The sequence below is a fragment of the Meleagris gallopavo genome, chromosome 3, assembly GCF_905368555.1.
Source record: "Meleagris gallopavo chromosome 3, MGAL_WU_HG_1.1, whole genome shotgun sequence".
NCBI classification, from domain to species: domain Eukaryota; kingdom Metazoa; phylum Chordata; class Aves; order Galliformes; family Phasianidae; genus Meleagris; species Meleagris gallopavo.
The window spans coordinates 90,232,470-90,249,743 of NC_139406.1; the positions used below are offsets into that span (position 1 = coordinate 90,232,470).

Below are 17,274 nucleotides of genomic sequence, written 5' to 3' on the forward strand. Positions count from 1 at the left end.
TCGCGATTGGCTGATGGCGCCCTTATAAAGCCCCCCCGGGTGGCGCGTGCTCCCTTTCGTCCCCGGCGTGACAAGGTGCTGCGTCCTTCAGCTGAAGCTAAGGCCGTTCTCCCCCGGCGACTGGCACCGCGCCCCCACCATGGCCTCCGTCTCCGAGCTCGCGTGCATCTACTCCGCCCTCATTCTCCACGACGACGAAGTCACCGTAACGGTGAGTGCGCGGCCCGAGGGCCTCCGCCACAAGATGGCGGCGGGACCGCGGCATGGCCGGCGGTGCGGGGGGGCAGGACCGGCCCTCAGCGCCGTTCTCTGTGTGGCAGGAGGATAAGATTAACGCCCTCATCAAGGCGGCGGGAGTGAACGTGGAGCCGTTCTGGCCGGGCCTCTTCGCTAAGGTACGTGGCAGCGAGGGGAGAAGGTTGCGGCTGCTACGGCGCCGTGCTGCGAGCGCGCGCGCCCCGTGCTAACCAGGTCTCGCCGGTGCTCGTCCTCCCCAGGCTCTGGCCAACATCGACATCGGAAGCCTCATCTGCAACGTAGGAGCCGGTGGCGGAGCTCCGGCTGCGGCTGCTCCTGCGGGTGGTGCCGCGCCGGCGGGCGGTGGTGCTGCGCCCGGTAAGTGCGCTGAGCGCCGGAGCTGAGAACGGAGGGACGATCGCCTCCTGCTGGCTGTGCCGTTTGTGAGACGAGCCAAGGTTGCCGTTGGCCTTCTTGGCCACCTGGGCACGCTGCTGGCTCGTGGTCAGCCAGCTGGCTGCTAACACCCCCAGATCCTCTTTCTCTGTGCATTGGTCGCACTCTGAATCAGTGTACAGCACTGCTGTTGTCTCAGGTGTGAGGATGTGACTGATGTTGACAAAGTGAGCCTGCCCTGTGGAACTTTTGAGGTTTCATAGAGTTGTGAAGGTGCAGTGCCAGTTCCCTGGTAGACTGCTCTCACTGGGCTGTGAAATGGGACTTGGTAGGGTTGCTCAGGTGCTGTTCCTTGATGTTACAGTCTTTGAATGTGAAGTCTTTGATAGCATGACTTCATGAACTGATGGAAATGGGAAGTTTCTGATGATCTTTTTCTTTTCCAGCCGAGGAGAAGAAAGAAGAAGAAAAGAAAGAAGAATCAGAGGAATCTGATGATGACATGGGCTTTGGTCTTTTTGACTAAATAGTTTTGTAACTGCCTGTAATAAAGAACATTTAACTGTATTTTTGTCTCTTAACGCTTCTGAAGAATGGCTGTATTACCTCCAGTGACAAAACTGGCTGTCAGTGTGTGGTCACATGGGTTTTACAGCTTGTCCCCATCCTCAGCACTGACAGGTATGAGTAACATTGCTCCTACTTTCATTCAGAATGTGGACAAAGGTGAAAATGTTATCACAGTGAGAATGGGACATGGTTGGGTTTAGCAAAAGTGCTGCTGCTTGGTTATACTGCAATGAGGCTGCAGCATCTTGGTGAAGCTTGGAACAGCCACAGCCTCAGTCTGTGCTCTGCAGCAGCATGGCTTCCGGCAGGCAATTCACAGAACGTGGTTGCTTAACCCGGTAGGAGAAGCAGTGGCTATGTTTGAGAGGACAGCAGCTGAGCTCTGGGCTTGGGGAAAGGCAGAAAGCTTTTGCTGAATGCCCTTGTTGAGCTGGGAGGGAGTAGCTGTAATTTAAAAAACAAAGGGAAAGTCTTACAGTGCTCTGGGCTTTTGACCTGCAGCCAACCCAACCCCGGACATTACACAGAATGGCCAGGGTTGGAAGGAACCTCAAGGATCACAAAGCTCCAACCCTCCTGCCACATGGTGGCAGGGCCACCAACCTCCCCATTTAATACTAGCCCAGGCTGCCCAGGGCCCCATCCAACCTGGCCTTGAGCACCTCCAGGAATGGGGCATCCACAGCCTCTCTGGGCAGCCTGTTCCAGCACCTCACCACTCTCATAGTAAAGAACTTCCCCCTGACATCCAACCTGAATCTACCCTAAATTGAGACACATGGGGTGTGTAGTCCTTGCTTTTCCAGGAAAAAAAAATCAAGGAACGTTGCTGAAAACATGCTGCTTTGAAGGGTGGCTGTGGAAAATGGTGCAAGTTACATAGGGTAGTAATACTTTAAACATGACTAACTTCTGAACAGAGTACCTGAGCCAATGTAAGGGCTGTATTCACATGCATGTAACTGCAAAACTTTCATTTAATATTCCAGTAAAATACTGAAAGGAGTAGAAGAGGGAATTTTGGTCCATGTCCGAAGCAGTGGTAGAAATGCTCTGCACTGCCCTGCCTCTGCAGAGCTGGAGCCCATTGGGAGTTTTGGAAGGCACCTCAGTGGCAGCAGTCTGTGCACCCCCACTGCTGCTGAGAGCTTCCATGATAACCCCTGCAAACCACGTGGCTGCCACCATCCAAGCAAAACTTTAAAATTATTTCAGGCATGTAAGAACTAGCAGAGATATCCAATGTCTTGTGCAGCTGGTAACAGTACCTGCACTCTATAATTAAGAGGAAACTGCTTTCTGAAGATGACTTATCTTGGATTTCTTCTTGGATGCTCACTGCTGCTCCTCAAGTGAATTCTTGACAGTAACAGGTAAAGCAGGACTCACCATGTCTTCTGCAGTGTGTGTACACAAAAATACAGCCAGAATTTCACTGGTAACACCTTTTTAATAGGTCAAAGTAACTGTACAGTTCATTATATTCTTCCTGAGAATAATTTATATCCCTCAACAGCAAAAAGGGAGTGTGGTTTTTATTTTAACAGAACAGATGGCATAATTGGAAAACCAAGGAAAATCTAATTACACTGCTCTACTGTAACTCCTCCCAGGCAAGACAGACAAAAGGATGGGTTAGTTAACTACAGGGGGTTTGAAATATTCAACATGGCTTTAATCTGTCTTTATAAATTATATAAAAACGGGGGACATGAATGGTTACAGGACTCCTCTTAAGTGCAGCTCTGAGTTGCTCTGGTACAAAGCAGCATTTTCGCTTCCAAGGAAAACAACATTGCTACAAAAGAACTGGCACGTTATTCTGGTGAAAAAGAATAGAGTTTTCCGTTGTGTCCTACAGCTAGTTCCAACCAAAGGCATCACACATTCACATGAAAGTAAAAGGCAGGAAGATGAAGAGGGCTTTAGTTTGTCTCGAAATGACTGACGTCTTGAAAATATAGCTTTTTATTTCCTTTCTCTGTAAATTGTGATTAGCATATTGCGACGTAAGTGTTCTAATAAAAAAAATTCCAGTCTAGATAGTTCATATACTGTGGGCAAGAATTCTCAGCCCTGAGGTTTCCCAGAATTCTTCACAATATCTCGCTCCGCTCTGCTGCTCCAACAGTTCCGGCTCCAAAACTCCACCCCAGCTCTGGGCTGAGCACGGCCGATGCGATGGAACGAACCGCGCTGCTCCAAAGCCGTCATTTCCCAAGGACTTCTGTACAAACTTCATCTGGTGATAATGCCGCTTTCTGAATCCCAGGCCAGCTTGGCTTTGTGAGAAAAAAAACGTGGTTAACCTTTTGTAATGGGAGAGAACCAACAGCTGTCAGTCAGGGCTGCTGAAGCAAGAGGCGCTGGAAAGCCAGGACCACACTGGGTTAATCCTCACTGCTGGTGGAAGGTGAACTAATCCTTTCGCAAGCAGAATTCTATAACAGACAGATGAAATTCTTCCCTTGGTGCTTAGTGTGGCCTCGACTGGCTGATCATTTTCAGTCTGGCTTGATCGATGACATCCAGTAAGTTCTTGGCATCCACTGCCAGAGCGTGAGCGGCTGTCAGCATTTGCTTCTTGTACTCCTGCTGCAGGCTGGTCATGACATACTGCTGGGCCAGCTTCATCTTGTTAATGAGCTCAGCCAGGTCAGAGTTCAGCAGTTTCTGGGCCATCTCAATCTGGAACAACAAGAGCGGGTCAGCCACACAGGTTGGTAGCACTGTCTGCCCTCCCCAAGGAAGAACATCACCTCCATGAAACCTGAACAACCTGAGAGTTTGCCTTCAAGCTGGAGTCAGCACATGGGGCTGCTGACACTTCGTACTCAGACACCAAAAGCTGCCTTGGTAGCTACAGAGCCTCCTGTCGCCAACCATACCACATCACCAAGTTTTAACTCAAGTTTAACTGTTAACATCTTGTGCTGGGTTTCCAGGTTCCTATTACCATCACCTTTACTGCCATCACTATTATTAGAATTAAAGCAGGTACAGGTTATTAATAGAGCAATACAGCTGAAGGTAGTATGATTCTCTAAGACAGCACTTAATAATTCTCTGGCCTTCTCATTATTACATTCATTCAAGACTTTGGAGGAAAACAGGTTTATTCCCAACTCTTGAGAACTACTCTGAAAGATCCCAGTCATTTCTCATTCCAAATGAGGTTACTACAAGTTATTTTCTCATTCAGCTGCACCACAACATGCTCAATTACCCACGCATTTAATGACTTTGTGTGCAAGATGTATTTCATGGAAAACTGGAGTTGTACTAACACCCAGATGGTCTCCCTACATTACAACACTGTGTTCGTGTAAGTACTACTGACAGTTTTTATTTAAAATTCTGATATGTACACATTGTATGCTCCCTCATCCAGTCTGAGCATCTTGACTTGAGGCAACAAAAACCTACATCCACAGAATCACAGAATTGTAGGGGTTGGAAGGGACCTCTAGAGATCATTGAGACCAACCCCCCTGCCAAAGCAGGATCCACACAGCAATTAGATTCTAACGACATTAAATTAATCAGGAATTATAATCCAAGAGTTCACAGTGCTTACTGAATACAAATATATGTGTGCAAAGAAGAGAGAGCCTGAACACATCCACCTGGCTGAGGCCAGCTCAAACTGCAGAGGATGAGTGGGGCTCTGCCTACCTCTCTGTGGGTGCTTGCAGGAAGCACTGGCAGCGACTCATCCACCGTTGCTAGCAAGGTTCTCAGTGCCAAGCCAACCTCCTAAGGAGAAAAATGAATAAGTAAGGAAATTACAGACACAGGACAACCCAACAGGACATCTCGGCTTTGTTTCAGTCGCCCCTCTCGCATACACTGATGACATACATCAGACCATGTAAGCATTCTGAACTAATAAAAACTTGGGATGAATGGAGTTAAAGCAACGTTGCTGAGTGACTTTGAATCACACAATCACGAAGGCTGGAAAAGACTACTAAGATCATCTAGTCCAAACATTGACCCATCACCACCATGTTCACTGTGTCCCTCAGTGCCACATCTCCACGTTTCTTGAACACCTCTAGGGATGGTGACTCCACCACCTCCCTGGGCAGCCTGTTCCAATGTATTACCACTCTTTCTGAGAAGGCATTTTTCCTAATACTCAACCCGAACCTCTCCTGGCACAACTTAACTCTTACTTCTTGTCCTATCCCCGTGACCTAGAAGAGGCTGATCTTCATCTCACCACAGCCTCCTGTCAGGCAGTTGTAGGGAGCAATAATGTCTTCCCCAAATCTCCTCTTCTCCAGACTAAACAATCCCAGTTCCCTCAGCCGCTCCCCCTAGGACTTGTGCTCCAGATCCCTCACAGCTTCGCTGCCGTTCTCTGGACACACTCCAGGGCCTCAATGTCCTTCAGGTAGTGAGGGAACCCACCCACAATTCCTTATTTCACAGCATCAAAACAGAATGCCAAAGGGTGGGTTATAAAAGTTCCTTTTATAAGCAAAATGCAGCAAAGTTGCACAACTCCCTGTTAACAAGAACTTTGTTGTTCATGAGAAAAATGAAACCATGTTCAAAATGGCATCCTTACCTTTACCATGGGCACATACTCCTCTGGCGGAGCTGGCTGTATTTTACTGGACATCTCTATGACAGCTTTCACCAGCCCGGTTACATTCTCATAGACTTTGTCATTGGAGCGGTCCAGGTTGGCCGTAGGAGGAGGGCTGATTTCCTGCGGCTTGATCTGGAACCAGAGACAGATTGTTGAGCCTCCTGTGCCCAGCAGATGGGGCTCAGCAACCTCCCAGCCTGCAGAGATCACCAGGACCAGCCACCCCAAGCCCGCTAAGCACATTTGCTCATGGGTCTGAAGGAAGTTTCCTTCAGGCTTCCTGACAGCCTGATTTCTGAATGACTCTGAAGAGTCTACCAAAAATTCTCTGAAGAGCTCCCAGTGCAACTCCCATAACAAAGAAAAGTTGAGAAAGGAGTATGGAATACTTGTCGTATCGAAGTGGTTCACTACTGATGGACAAATTCCTTGCAAGACAACTGGGTGTCATTTCCCTTTTTCCAGGAAGTTGCTTTCTCCACTACCACTGCATGTCATGCCCAAGCAATCACTTGGGGGAGAGGAGGATTAAGAAATTGCCCATTTCCTTCTTATTGGTCACACAGTGGCCCTACAGATCCGGGCTGGGCTCACAGCATCGCAGCCCCACAGATGCAGTAACCACTGGTTCCCACAATTGGTCCCTGCTACAGAGACACTTCACTGGAAGCAGTCGAGACTCTACAAGATGAAACCATAAAGTACTTGGATGAGACTCTGTCTAAGGAAAGAGTGCAGGATTTGGTGCTTAGTTTCCCATTTTTTGCATTTCACTGATTGGTTACTGACAAATGTTACAGAGATTCAGTCTGTCACACTGATTGGAAAATACCTTAGGAGAAGGAACATTGCAATTGCTGCAATCAGCAGGGAAGGGCCGTGATTCTAATTGGTTTCAGCAATCAGGAAGTTAGGAGAGTATCTCGCAAAGTCGCATGCAAAGACATTTTGGAATAGGGCGCGTACACACGCTCACGCACTGCTTACCCTCCATGGCTATTGTTGAGCAGAATGTGGGGGAAGGTTAAAGAAATTTACCAAAAGAAGGGAAAAAAGAAAAACAATATTAATAAAACTCAGCAGGAAAAAAAACAACCACAAAACAACAAACCAAAACATGTGTAGCAATAAGAGACCAGTTAAAAAGCCTGCAACAAAAATGCATCCTCAACGGCATCCACAGTCATTCGGGTTAGCTCATGGTCCATTTGTAACAGAAGCACCATGTGCTGACAACTGCTGTGCACCCGCGTAGAAGTGGAAGTGTTTGCCATGCACCCATGCTAACGTTTTACTGAACACATGGGGAAGAGATCATGCAAAGCTTGACAGGAGCAAGCCAGTCTGGCAAGGAGCAAAGGGGTGAGTGGAGCAAAGGGCCTCTGCAACAGTGGGGAAGGTGTCCTGTGAAACTCTGCTCCCTATACAACATTAGGGATCTGTCACAATAGGAAATATGAAGTCGTGTAACTGTGCAGCCCTTGCAGTTGATGACCAGCCACACCCATGGTTAAGAGCTACTAAGAACCCACACTAGATGCATTCTATTCAACCTAATAAATTCCTATGGCCAGTCCCCAAAATTTCAGAGTATGGACATCTGCAGTTCTTAATAATCAATGTCCACCTGTTCTTACACCTAACATCAACGTTATTGCAAGCTTTCATTTCAGGGTTTTCTTTGTGTGGGCTGGCTGCCTTGGCCTCAGAAGGTAACACTGCACTACCTTCTTCTTGGTGCCCTGAGGGCATTTTTCTCCCAGAAAAGAGAGAATGAAGTCTGAAATGAACCCCAGAAGCATCTTCAGTTAGTCTGCAGACACTAACAAAACTACAACCTATTAAGAATTAATGAGCTGTTTTGTTGACAGGGCATAAGACCATCCAATTTCAGAAAATTCTTGACAGAAAAGCAGGACAAAATCAGAACTTCTTTTCCACTTCCCAAGAAATTATTTAGTACATAAATCTTGCTCACACTGATGACTTTGGTTGCTCAGGTTTGTTTGTTGTCAAAAGGATGTATCTCAGAAAACATCTTCATGTTATAATACCAGTAGTTAGAATGGAAATTTTTTAGAGTAGCCACATTCAGTAACACATCTGTTGCTGCTTTTTCATATTATCTGAGGCTTGGCAGCTTGAAATGCACTGGCACTGGTTTGCAATAAATAATCCTACTTGAACTTGCCAGTGCTGATTCTTAACTACTCAGATGATCTCCGAAAAAAGAGAGCACGACTGAGACAGGCAGTGGCTGAAGGACTGATCTGTGCTGAACACACAGCTGTGATGGCAAGTTGTGAACTTCATGGCCAGATGACCTGGACACTGTCTGTATTTTCTTAAATCACCTAAACTAAGTGTCACCTACCACTGTATCTGTTCCTACCATGATGTGGAATCCAGTTCTTTGTTACAGGCAACAGAACTGCTATATGTATGTATCAGCTGCGCTTCTGTTAAGAGTACTACTGGCAGAGAAACCCCAACCACTACTATATCTACCTGCTAAAAACAGCTAATGACAGAAACAGCTTCTGTGATTCCACTCAGGAGGCCCTGAGGTCACTCATATTTCTATCTCCTGAAGATGAGAACAGTAAAAGAATCCCAAAGGCAGGGAACAAAACCTGGGTGCATCACTTTAAAAGTGACTGGCACAATAAGGACAAGTTCCATTGACACCAGCTGTAACAGCAGACACAGCTTCACAGCACCCTGCAACCTCTCTAATAGAGAACTCGCTGAAGATTAATTTCTGAATTTATTGCCTATTTACTGGAGATGAGACAACAAATCAGAAAGCCTGTTAGGGTCAGAAAGTGTTTTTCCTCTGTTCTTGCTCCCTACAAGCCAGTTAGGGCTTTAGGAGTCTAGGTGCTGCAATAGCAGTTTTCTGAGTATGGGGATCTTGAGTGTTCTCTGTGCTCCTTACTCTGAGCAGAACTATGTGAGAGACATCATATGCTCCTCAAACTACAATAAGCTTGCCTGAGAAAGTTCTGGGTGAGAACATGCTGAATCAGTCACGGAGGACACGGGCAGAGCAGTCAATTTCCCAATTCCCACCGCATGTCTGTACCACAACGTTTACTTGGGAAGTTCAGTCACTTCTGCTTTCTGTGGTCTCTATTTGAGCTGAACTATCTCTACAGGGTAATGTTTTATTTCCTGAAATGTGTTTTGTGTCACTGAGCACCGTACCTTCACACCTTCATTGTAGCTGTCCACAGGGCTGTTCAGGCTCGCGAGGCTGCCCAAGTGGGGGGCTCCAGGGCGAGGGGGCTTCTTTGGTGGAGCTGCATGATCTGGTTAACAAAACAAGTGGCATGTTAGAGCACCAATATATCACATGTACACAAATCACTGCGGTCTGTCAACATTACAAAGGCTATGCCTGCTTTACTGTAATGGTAGAGGAGATGTGTCGTACAGAAAAACCACTAAAGCACGAGCTATGCTTTAATTGTTTCTACTCAGGAAAAGCAGAGACAAAAAGGTGCTATGAACTCATCCATCAATAAGTTTTAGCAAGATAATTTGAAAATCTCTTAGTGAGATTACTGCTCAGTCCTACTAACTCAGTACGCCCAGCCTAGACCTAGAGGAGCTTTGTACCACTCTGCACCACAGTGAATGCCCCACATGCTGCCAGAGTTCAAGGAGTGTTTGGACAATGCTCTCAGACACATGATCCGATTTTTGGGTGGTCCTGTGTGGTGCCAGGAGTTGGATTTGATGATCTTTATCGGTCCCTTCCAACTTGGGATATCCTATGATGCTTCCTGGCTGAAATCCCAGCTGTGACTCACTTAGACACCTGAGGTTTCAGTCTCAATCTGTGTTTTGCATGTCAGAACTCCATGCACAATGGAGTCCTACAAAGTGATTCAGCCTCGTCTAGACAGTTCCTGACTGTTGAAACACTTCCTTGGATTTGCTGACTAATCTCTGGGGATTGCATGGGGAATTTCAGTACCATAACACCTTTGTGCAGTTATCCATAACCGAAACTACCCCCCCTTGTTTGGAAATCCTGGCATTTGCTCACTATTAGTGCTCAAAGACGTGTAACCAAGGATTCAAGATCACATTATATGAACTTCGTGCTTACCTGGTTTACCCACAGGCTGATATATGTGCTGGTTACCAGCCTGGAAGATAAAATATATATTCATAGCAGTTACTACAGTGCTCACAATTTTGCTAACAAATTCTTACCCACTGAAAAATGGCAGATCTCAGCACATTTCTCAACAGTTAAAAATACTTCCCTATTCACCATCACTACCTATGAATCCTAACTGCAGTTATATACAGTTATTATACAGTATTAATTATACAGTAAGGAAAATATTTTCACTTCTTTTGTATTGCCCATGACAGCTCATGACAGTGCACGTAACACTTTATCCTTCACTGTTACTCAAACACGCTGGCACATTCATAGCAGTTTTTCTTCTTTATTCAGAGATCAAACTGCAGAAGTCACAGTGCTGATGAAGGAACTGGAGAGCAGCAATTAGAAGTCTAAGGTATTTCTGCACGGCTGAATAGCATCAATAATGGTAACAAGCTTCTGAGCTGTGAAGCTCTTAGTCATGGTCAATTTGCTTATTCATCTGGAAATGCTTAATGCTAGATTCAAATGACTTTCTTTGGTAATTACATTTATACCACCTTCACGCCAAGAAAAATGAAAATCTAGTCACGACCAAACGAATACCTTATGCAAAATTTGTCATGTCACAAAAATAAAGTTACAACAGTCACATTTCATCATGCATGTGTATCTGTATAATGGAGTTTCCATTAGAAAGCAAAGCACTGAAGGCAGTTAGAATTTCCTATGCATCATGGCAAGACGTCTCAAAAAGGCAATTTTTAAATAAAGACAATTTTCTGCAAAGTCAAAGTACTTCCTTCCACCAGGACCTAAAGAAGCCGCTTCTTCAACACATTAAAGATGATTTTCCAAAAATTTAACAGTTCACTGTTAACGGTATGAGAACACAGCAACTGTTTTGGCTTGACTTAGCTCTGGAGAATACTGTCACAATCACTGTCTGAGAGCGTTAAGTAATTCACTTTACTTTCTGACCTTTTAAGCACGTCTTTTTGAACCTTATTCTATTTTCAGTTACTCAAACTGGAATATCAGTAGGACATTCTCTATCCCTGGCTCACCTCTTCAGTAACAAACCCAAAGGATATTCACAATTGTAGTTCAGCATTTATTCAAAGTCTCAGCTGGACTTTTTTAGAAATTAATGTTCCTCTTTCAAAACTACAGAAGATTTGACAAGGCTGCTGTGATTAGGTTTACCTAGCACTTTATGAAGCTGTTTTCAGCTGCTCAAAACTTTGTCAATTTGTAACTGCGTGAACTGCAAGTCCCAACTCTAACTCCATGTCAAGCTCAGTTCTATCTATATAGAAAACTGTAGCAAGAGGCAAAACTTCCAGCATGTGGGCTCACAGAAGAACGTACTGCACAGGGAGAGTTCTGGAGAAAGACACTAAGGAATTCTTACAAGTTTGGTAGCAGGATACTCAAAGCTCCAAGTCCTGACACTCTTCTGCTGTTCTCACGTCTCTCTGGCCACCATCTCACACACTGCCCTACCACCATTAACCTTGCACGTGTTGCTAACATAGCTATTCAAAACCTGAGAACCCTAGGGAGAAGAGATGGGGCGAGAGGAAGGAGGCTTAGTTCCACTGAAAAAAAAAAATGTTTACATCCAGAATGAAAGACTGTTGAAAGAATGCAAGCAAAGTTATACACTGCTTTTTATTTCTCATCTCTCAATGCAGAACTGAGATTGACTCACAGGTTTACTTCTTAGGCTGCCCCATGTGGAGTCATGAGTTGGACTTGATCCTTGTAAATCCCTTCCAACTCAGGATATTCTAAGCAATGGCATTTCCAACTGCAAATAAACTCAACAGTTACATTTCAAATGCATTAAGAATTAAAAAAATCAAACGCAAATTCTGTAACTGAATTAAGAGTCTCTCCTGCAACTCATTCTATCAACAGTCTTCTTGTTCAAGTGGGGTGAGTCCTACCTCATCTGGGAATACAGGACATCCCCTAGAAGCAGTCTGGGATGCAGGTTTTTACTCTAATCCCAGGCAAAGAAAACTTGGAGCTCGCTGCCTCCTACATCAAACCTCTGACATGACCTCAAGTTATTCTTGCAGCACTCACCTGAGTAGCACAAAAAGCAGTAACACTTCACTCATTCTTATAGTAAGATGTAATAGTAGTAAAGACCTAGCGGTAACTGACAGTCTGCTCCAGATTCATGGAAAAAATCTTAGCAGCTTCCAAACATGAGTAACCAACTCCCAGAGACTGTATTGCAGCGTGTGATTCGTGACTTTACTTTGCAAATGCAAGAAGAGTCCCTAAACTCTCCAGTAGTGAAAAAATACTGAAGTCAAGCAGAATTACAGCCCAGATGAACAAGGAAAGCGAATTTAAGACATCAACTTCCAAGAAAAGCTTTGAAGGTCATCCCTGGAGACCGTCACTGGATGAAGCACTGATTTTCTGCCCTTAACGGTTCCCCAGCCTGACCCCCTTTTCTATTGGTATGATTCAGAGTTTCCAATGGCAATTAAACAATTGGAGAGATGTTTTTATTCAAACAGGCAGCAGTTATGGCAGTAAGAATGAGTGCTGCAGCTGTTGTCTGACAACAAAGGAATGGCTGTGGGGGTTATTCCATTTGTTTCACTGCGGATCATTTACCCTAAACAGAGTTCTGAGTAACACAACAGTAACATTTACATTCTTTGTAAGAGAACCCTTCAGATATTTAAGCAACTGCAGAAGTTATTTTAACCCCGCTTCCTGTTGACAGAAGTTTCAAAAAGCATTTTTAAATAAAAGGCCGAACCATACATTACAGGCACATTCAAAAATAATTGCAACATATTTGCAGAAACACTGCAGTATTGTTTCAACGGGGAAAGAAAAAAAAAAGCAAACCCCAAATCCATCCAAGTGCTGCATGACATAAGTCTGCCACTGTTCTGCTGTTCCCACAGAAGCTGAGCTCCTTGAAAAGTTGCAGAGCCATGTAATGACAGTGGAAACATTTAGCAAAAACTTTAAATCATCTCCTGTAATAAAAGACAGCACGCTCTACCATGATGCTGGAAATGGGGCAAGGAGATGAAAGGATCCAAACGATACTCACTGGGCCCTGGAGACCTCCATCCTCCCGTTCGATGCTGCCTCTGGAGAGCCGTACATCAGGTTTCTGAAACACAAATCATAGGATCTTAGAATGGCTTAGGTTGGAGGGGATGTTAGGGATCACTGAGCTCCAAGCCCCTGCCATAGGCTAGTTGCCACCCACCAGGTCAGGTTGCCCAGCACCCCATCCAACCTGGCCTTCAACACCTCCAAGGATGGGGCACCCACAGCTTCTCTGGGCACAATTTCACCCCGTTCTCTGCTTACAGATTCACACAACCTAGGCACAAAACATCTCAAAGACAAGGCTATTGAAAGATGAACACTGCCAAGCACAAACGTTGCTGCATTCGGTGTGTTTTTGGAACAACAGCTCCTCAAAGCTCCCAGCAGACTCCCAGACTGCTCGGCCATCCATTCTCAGCACACGAGTGAAAAATGCTATTTATAAATATTGCCAGTACCATTTCCCTAACACAACACTGGAAAACTTGGCATCTTCTATTTTATCAAAGGCAACAAAAGTTGTTTTTTTAAACAACTGTTCTCCTCCCAGCAGCAAAATTTCAACCACAGGATGAGAAATGCTGTGAGTTAATTCCTGCTTCCTGCTCGGAAGGCTTCTATGTACTTGGCTCCCTCTGGAAGACCGCATAGGGGGCCCAGTGACAGAGTTCTGCACACACTGCATGGCTAGAGAAAGCTAATGTAGATGCCCAGACGCACAACTATCCTGATAAAAGTGACAAGTAAATGAGTTTGTGTTCTATTTGCTTTAAGTGACAGAGAGAAATTTGGGGCTTGATTGTTTTAAAATGGAAAACTAAGACCACTCCAACTTTTTCTTGGAGACACCACCCATCTATCTCACTTCCCACCAATACCAGGTGTATTGTATTTATTCTTCAAGGACAGTAATTGTTATGTAGGAAGAAAAAGGAAGAGCTGATGCGAAATAAAGGTTCGTGCTGACCTGAAGACACAAGCCGAACAAAATGAGGGTGCTTTTCTAGCACAGAAAAGCAAACTTAATGTACTGTCCTATGGAACTACACAAGGAGTTCATGTTCTTCAGGTTGAATATTAAGAAAAATTTCTTTGCAGAAGAGTGGCAATGCATTGGCACAGGCTGGGCAGGGAGGTGTGGAGTCACCATTGCTCGAGGAGTTGAAGAAACGTGGAGATGTGGCACTGAGGGCCACGGTTAGTGGGCTGGGGTGGGTTGATGGCTGACTAGATGATCCTAGTAGTCTTTTCCAACCTGAATGATTCTGTGATTCAGGCAACAGGCAGCACACACTTCTATATCAGTGTAAATACAGCCTCTGACATATATCTGAATGTATACATGCATAAAACGTATGCACACACAGAGAACAAGATGTTTAGAGAAATGCAGATAAATATTGACTGTAACTAAGCTCGCTCCACAAATATGTGCTTCCAGGGTCAGTTTTGGGGGACAAATGTATTTGTTTCTCGTTGAAAGCAACTCAAGATCCCCTTCCTTCCCTCTTTCTAAAAACACTACAGAATAATTCCAATTCACATACCCTGCTAAGTGATCCTAAAGAAACAGCAGGGTAGGCAGATCAATAACACTAATACTGTTGCCTTTACAAACAGTCAGATAGCTCTAGCAGTCTGTATGAAGGGCTTATTCTGCACATTTTCATTCAGTCTTCTGCAGACAAAGCATGGCACAGTCAGACTCACTGCCTGAAAGAACTTGGAGATTAAAAATAGACAAACCAAAGCAGACAAGGAAACATTTAACCCCTCCTTAAGCAGGAAGAACTGATGCAGACAAAAGCAAGCAATTTGCTCAATGCTTCTCTGAGAATTTGTGACAAATTCCACAGTGAAGCCTACCTGGACAAATCTCTAGTTTATTTTCTTTATTGTCATGATAATTTTTTTTCTTACTGAAGTCTCATTTGATATGGGTACGTCAGACAATTCCACAGATATCAAGTGAGTTGTGACACTCATAGTAGGTTTTAGTTGAAGTAAATAGCTATTCTTACTTAATTTCTATTACACTGATATTCACAATTTGTCTTTATTTCACTTCAATTTCTAGCCAGGAATTGTCCAAAGTCTTTGGAAATAGCTGAAAATTAATTCGCCCTAGGGGTCATTCATGATGCTTGCACTTTGAGCAATTAACTCCCCCAAAAATACACCCAAACCAGATTAGCCCAACAAAATTCTATTGGACTGCCCTTATACAAACAAAGCCATGGAGAGCACTGATGTTGTCTGGGTATTTCCAAAAATGTGATTTGAAAATGAAGAAACCCAGTGCCCTTGGGTGCAGGAGCAGTTTGTACAGCTCCACAACCCACCTGCATCCCAGTGATCTGCACATCCACATTGCAGGAGTAAAGACAGAATCTTTAGTGCTACCACTCCCAACTTCTCTTAACACTTCTCTCCCTCTGTCCATCAAAACCCCAACACAAGGAAGAAGAGAAATACTCAACACATGTCTGTGACCAATGACTAACAAGAGGCCCAAATGTCTTTCTAACATTAATTAGTTAACGATTTTCCAATTTATTCATTTGCTAAACTATTTTACACCAAAGGAGGTATCTCAGATCAAACACTCATATTTTTAAACTGGGTAGGAAGGGATCTTAAGCACTACCTGGTTACAACTTAATAGCAACTCTTCCTCTTCTAAGTGGATTGATTTTTAATTGAATAATATACCTTTTGCAGTCAGGATAGGAGTTATTAATTTAATGTTCGTTCCTGACACTAGCACTACACTGCAGAGTGTGGGTGAATTCTTAGTACCAAGCTTCCTCAGTTCAATGCCACATTTCAGGGAAGAACTGTATTTCATTAAATTCTTGCAGAAAATCAAAGCCCTGGAAAAGTAAATGGACTCTTTATTTTTTGTTCTTTTCCTATTAAGTACTCTGCTATCTGAAATCTTTGGAAGCATCAAGAGTACTTTTCAGATGGGATGCATACATTCACAAACTGGAACACAATCTAGATTTCCAGTATTTCTGGTCTCTCACTAATGAAAGAACATGTATGTCTTGGCATTCTGAGGAGATGCCAAACTGTAACGTCTCGGTGGGAATTTCTCAGGCTAAAAATTAAAATCTTATTTTAGCAACAGTTCACATCAATTAGATTTGAGCTGCAGTTCTCAGTGTCAAAACAAGACAAATACTAAACCACAGCTATGTGGGAATTTCAGAAAAAAACAAAACCAAACACGATAAGGAAACTATGTAAGTTATTTCTTGTGAACATCCCAGGAAAGAGCTATAAATTCCCAAGCACAACACTACTCTATTTGCTGAGGAGTTACTCAAAGGCATGAGCACATACATCTTTATTATATATAATGGGAAGCAATGCCAGATACCATCAGTACAACCACAACAGAAAGGTTTGAGCTGAAAACTAAATTCAAATAGAGAAGCAGTTGATCAAGGCATCCTAAAAGAGGAAAAGCACTCTGCAAAATACTCAGAGACAGCTACAGTGCAAGAAGCTACAGCAACAAAATCATCAACTTCACTGTACTGCTGAACTGAAGAGGTCATCCTGAACAGTTTTTGTCCCACAACCCCTGATAAGCAAATTAACAGCCATCAGTTACACAGGCTCTTGTGCACCACCACCACCACCTGTGCTTTCCTAGCTATGGTTAGGGATGATTCTCCTCTTGGGTCAAATTCCATATTAAAATAAAGAAGATATACTTTCCTAGAGGCAAATAACAATAGAAGAATCAGCCAGTTCCAGATATCTGCCAAAACTTAAAAATCAAAGCATTCTGAAAGGGCTTTTTAAAAATTATTTTAGCTCAATGAATGCATCGATTTGCTTTTAAATTACTTCTACATGTGAGAAATCAGGCAAATTACCACGTACACAGCATGTCCCAGCAGAGTAATTCAATGTTTCAGTCCTGATTTGCTGTGTGCACACATAGCGTATGCTTTACATTAAGCACAAGCACTACAGGATGCACGCCAGACTGTGGAGTAATAGGCCAAACATTTCAGTTCCAGTGAGCTGTGAAGGTCAGCAGTGAAGAGTCCATTTGCAATTGTAGAGCACTACATTTGGGGATGGAGGTTGCTCATTTGGCTTCTACATGCTTTGCACTACATGAGTGTAAAGCTTCAATCAAACTTTGTCAGTTTTACTTTTTGGAGTGGAAATACTCACTGTGATTGCAAAATGACTCAAGAGAAAGTGCAGAACGAGAGCTCTGTGTGTTTCT

General features: G+C 44.0%; 2 protein-coding genes across 11 annotated transcripts in view; one reads left to right on the forward strand and one right to left on the reverse strand.

Moving 5' to 3' along the window:
- Positions 1-23: 23 nt before the first annotated feature.
- RPLP1 (ribosomal protein lateral stalk subunit P1) lies at positions 24-1,200 on the forward strand. The gene is made up of 4 exons (XM_003205306.5): positions 24-211; positions 321-395; positions 498-615; positions 1,080-1,200. Exons 1-4 carry the CDS (start codon positions 140-142, stop codon positions 1,157-1,159), a joined length of 345 nt encoding a protein of 114 aa, XP_003205354.1. The 5' UTR covers positions 24-139; the 3' UTR covers positions 1,160-1,200.
- A 1,433-nt stretch (positions 1,201-2,633) lies between these two features.
- The window catches only part of PTK2 (protein tyrosine kinase 2), a 195,521-nt gene continuing 180,880 nt past the window's right edge, over positions 2,634-17,274 (reverse strand). For all 10 annotated transcript variants that reach the window (XM_085221741.1, XM_085221740.1, XM_085221742.1 and 7 more), the window contains 6 exons: positions 13,018-13,080; positions 9,921-9,960; positions 9,011-9,114; positions 5,780-5,935; positions 4,879-4,959; positions 2,634-3,891 (listed from right to left, as the gene is read on the reverse strand). In XM_085221741.1, the coding sequence (XP_085077867.1) occupies positions 3,679-3,891; positions 4,879-4,959; positions 5,780-5,935; positions 9,011-9,114; positions 9,921-9,960; positions 13,018-13,080 (657 nt within the window). In that variant the 3' untranslated portion in view covers positions 2,634-3,678. The remainder of the gene's footprint in view (positions 3,892-4,878; positions 4,960-5,779; positions 5,936-9,010; positions 9,115-9,920; positions 9,961-13,017; positions 13,081-17,274) is intronic.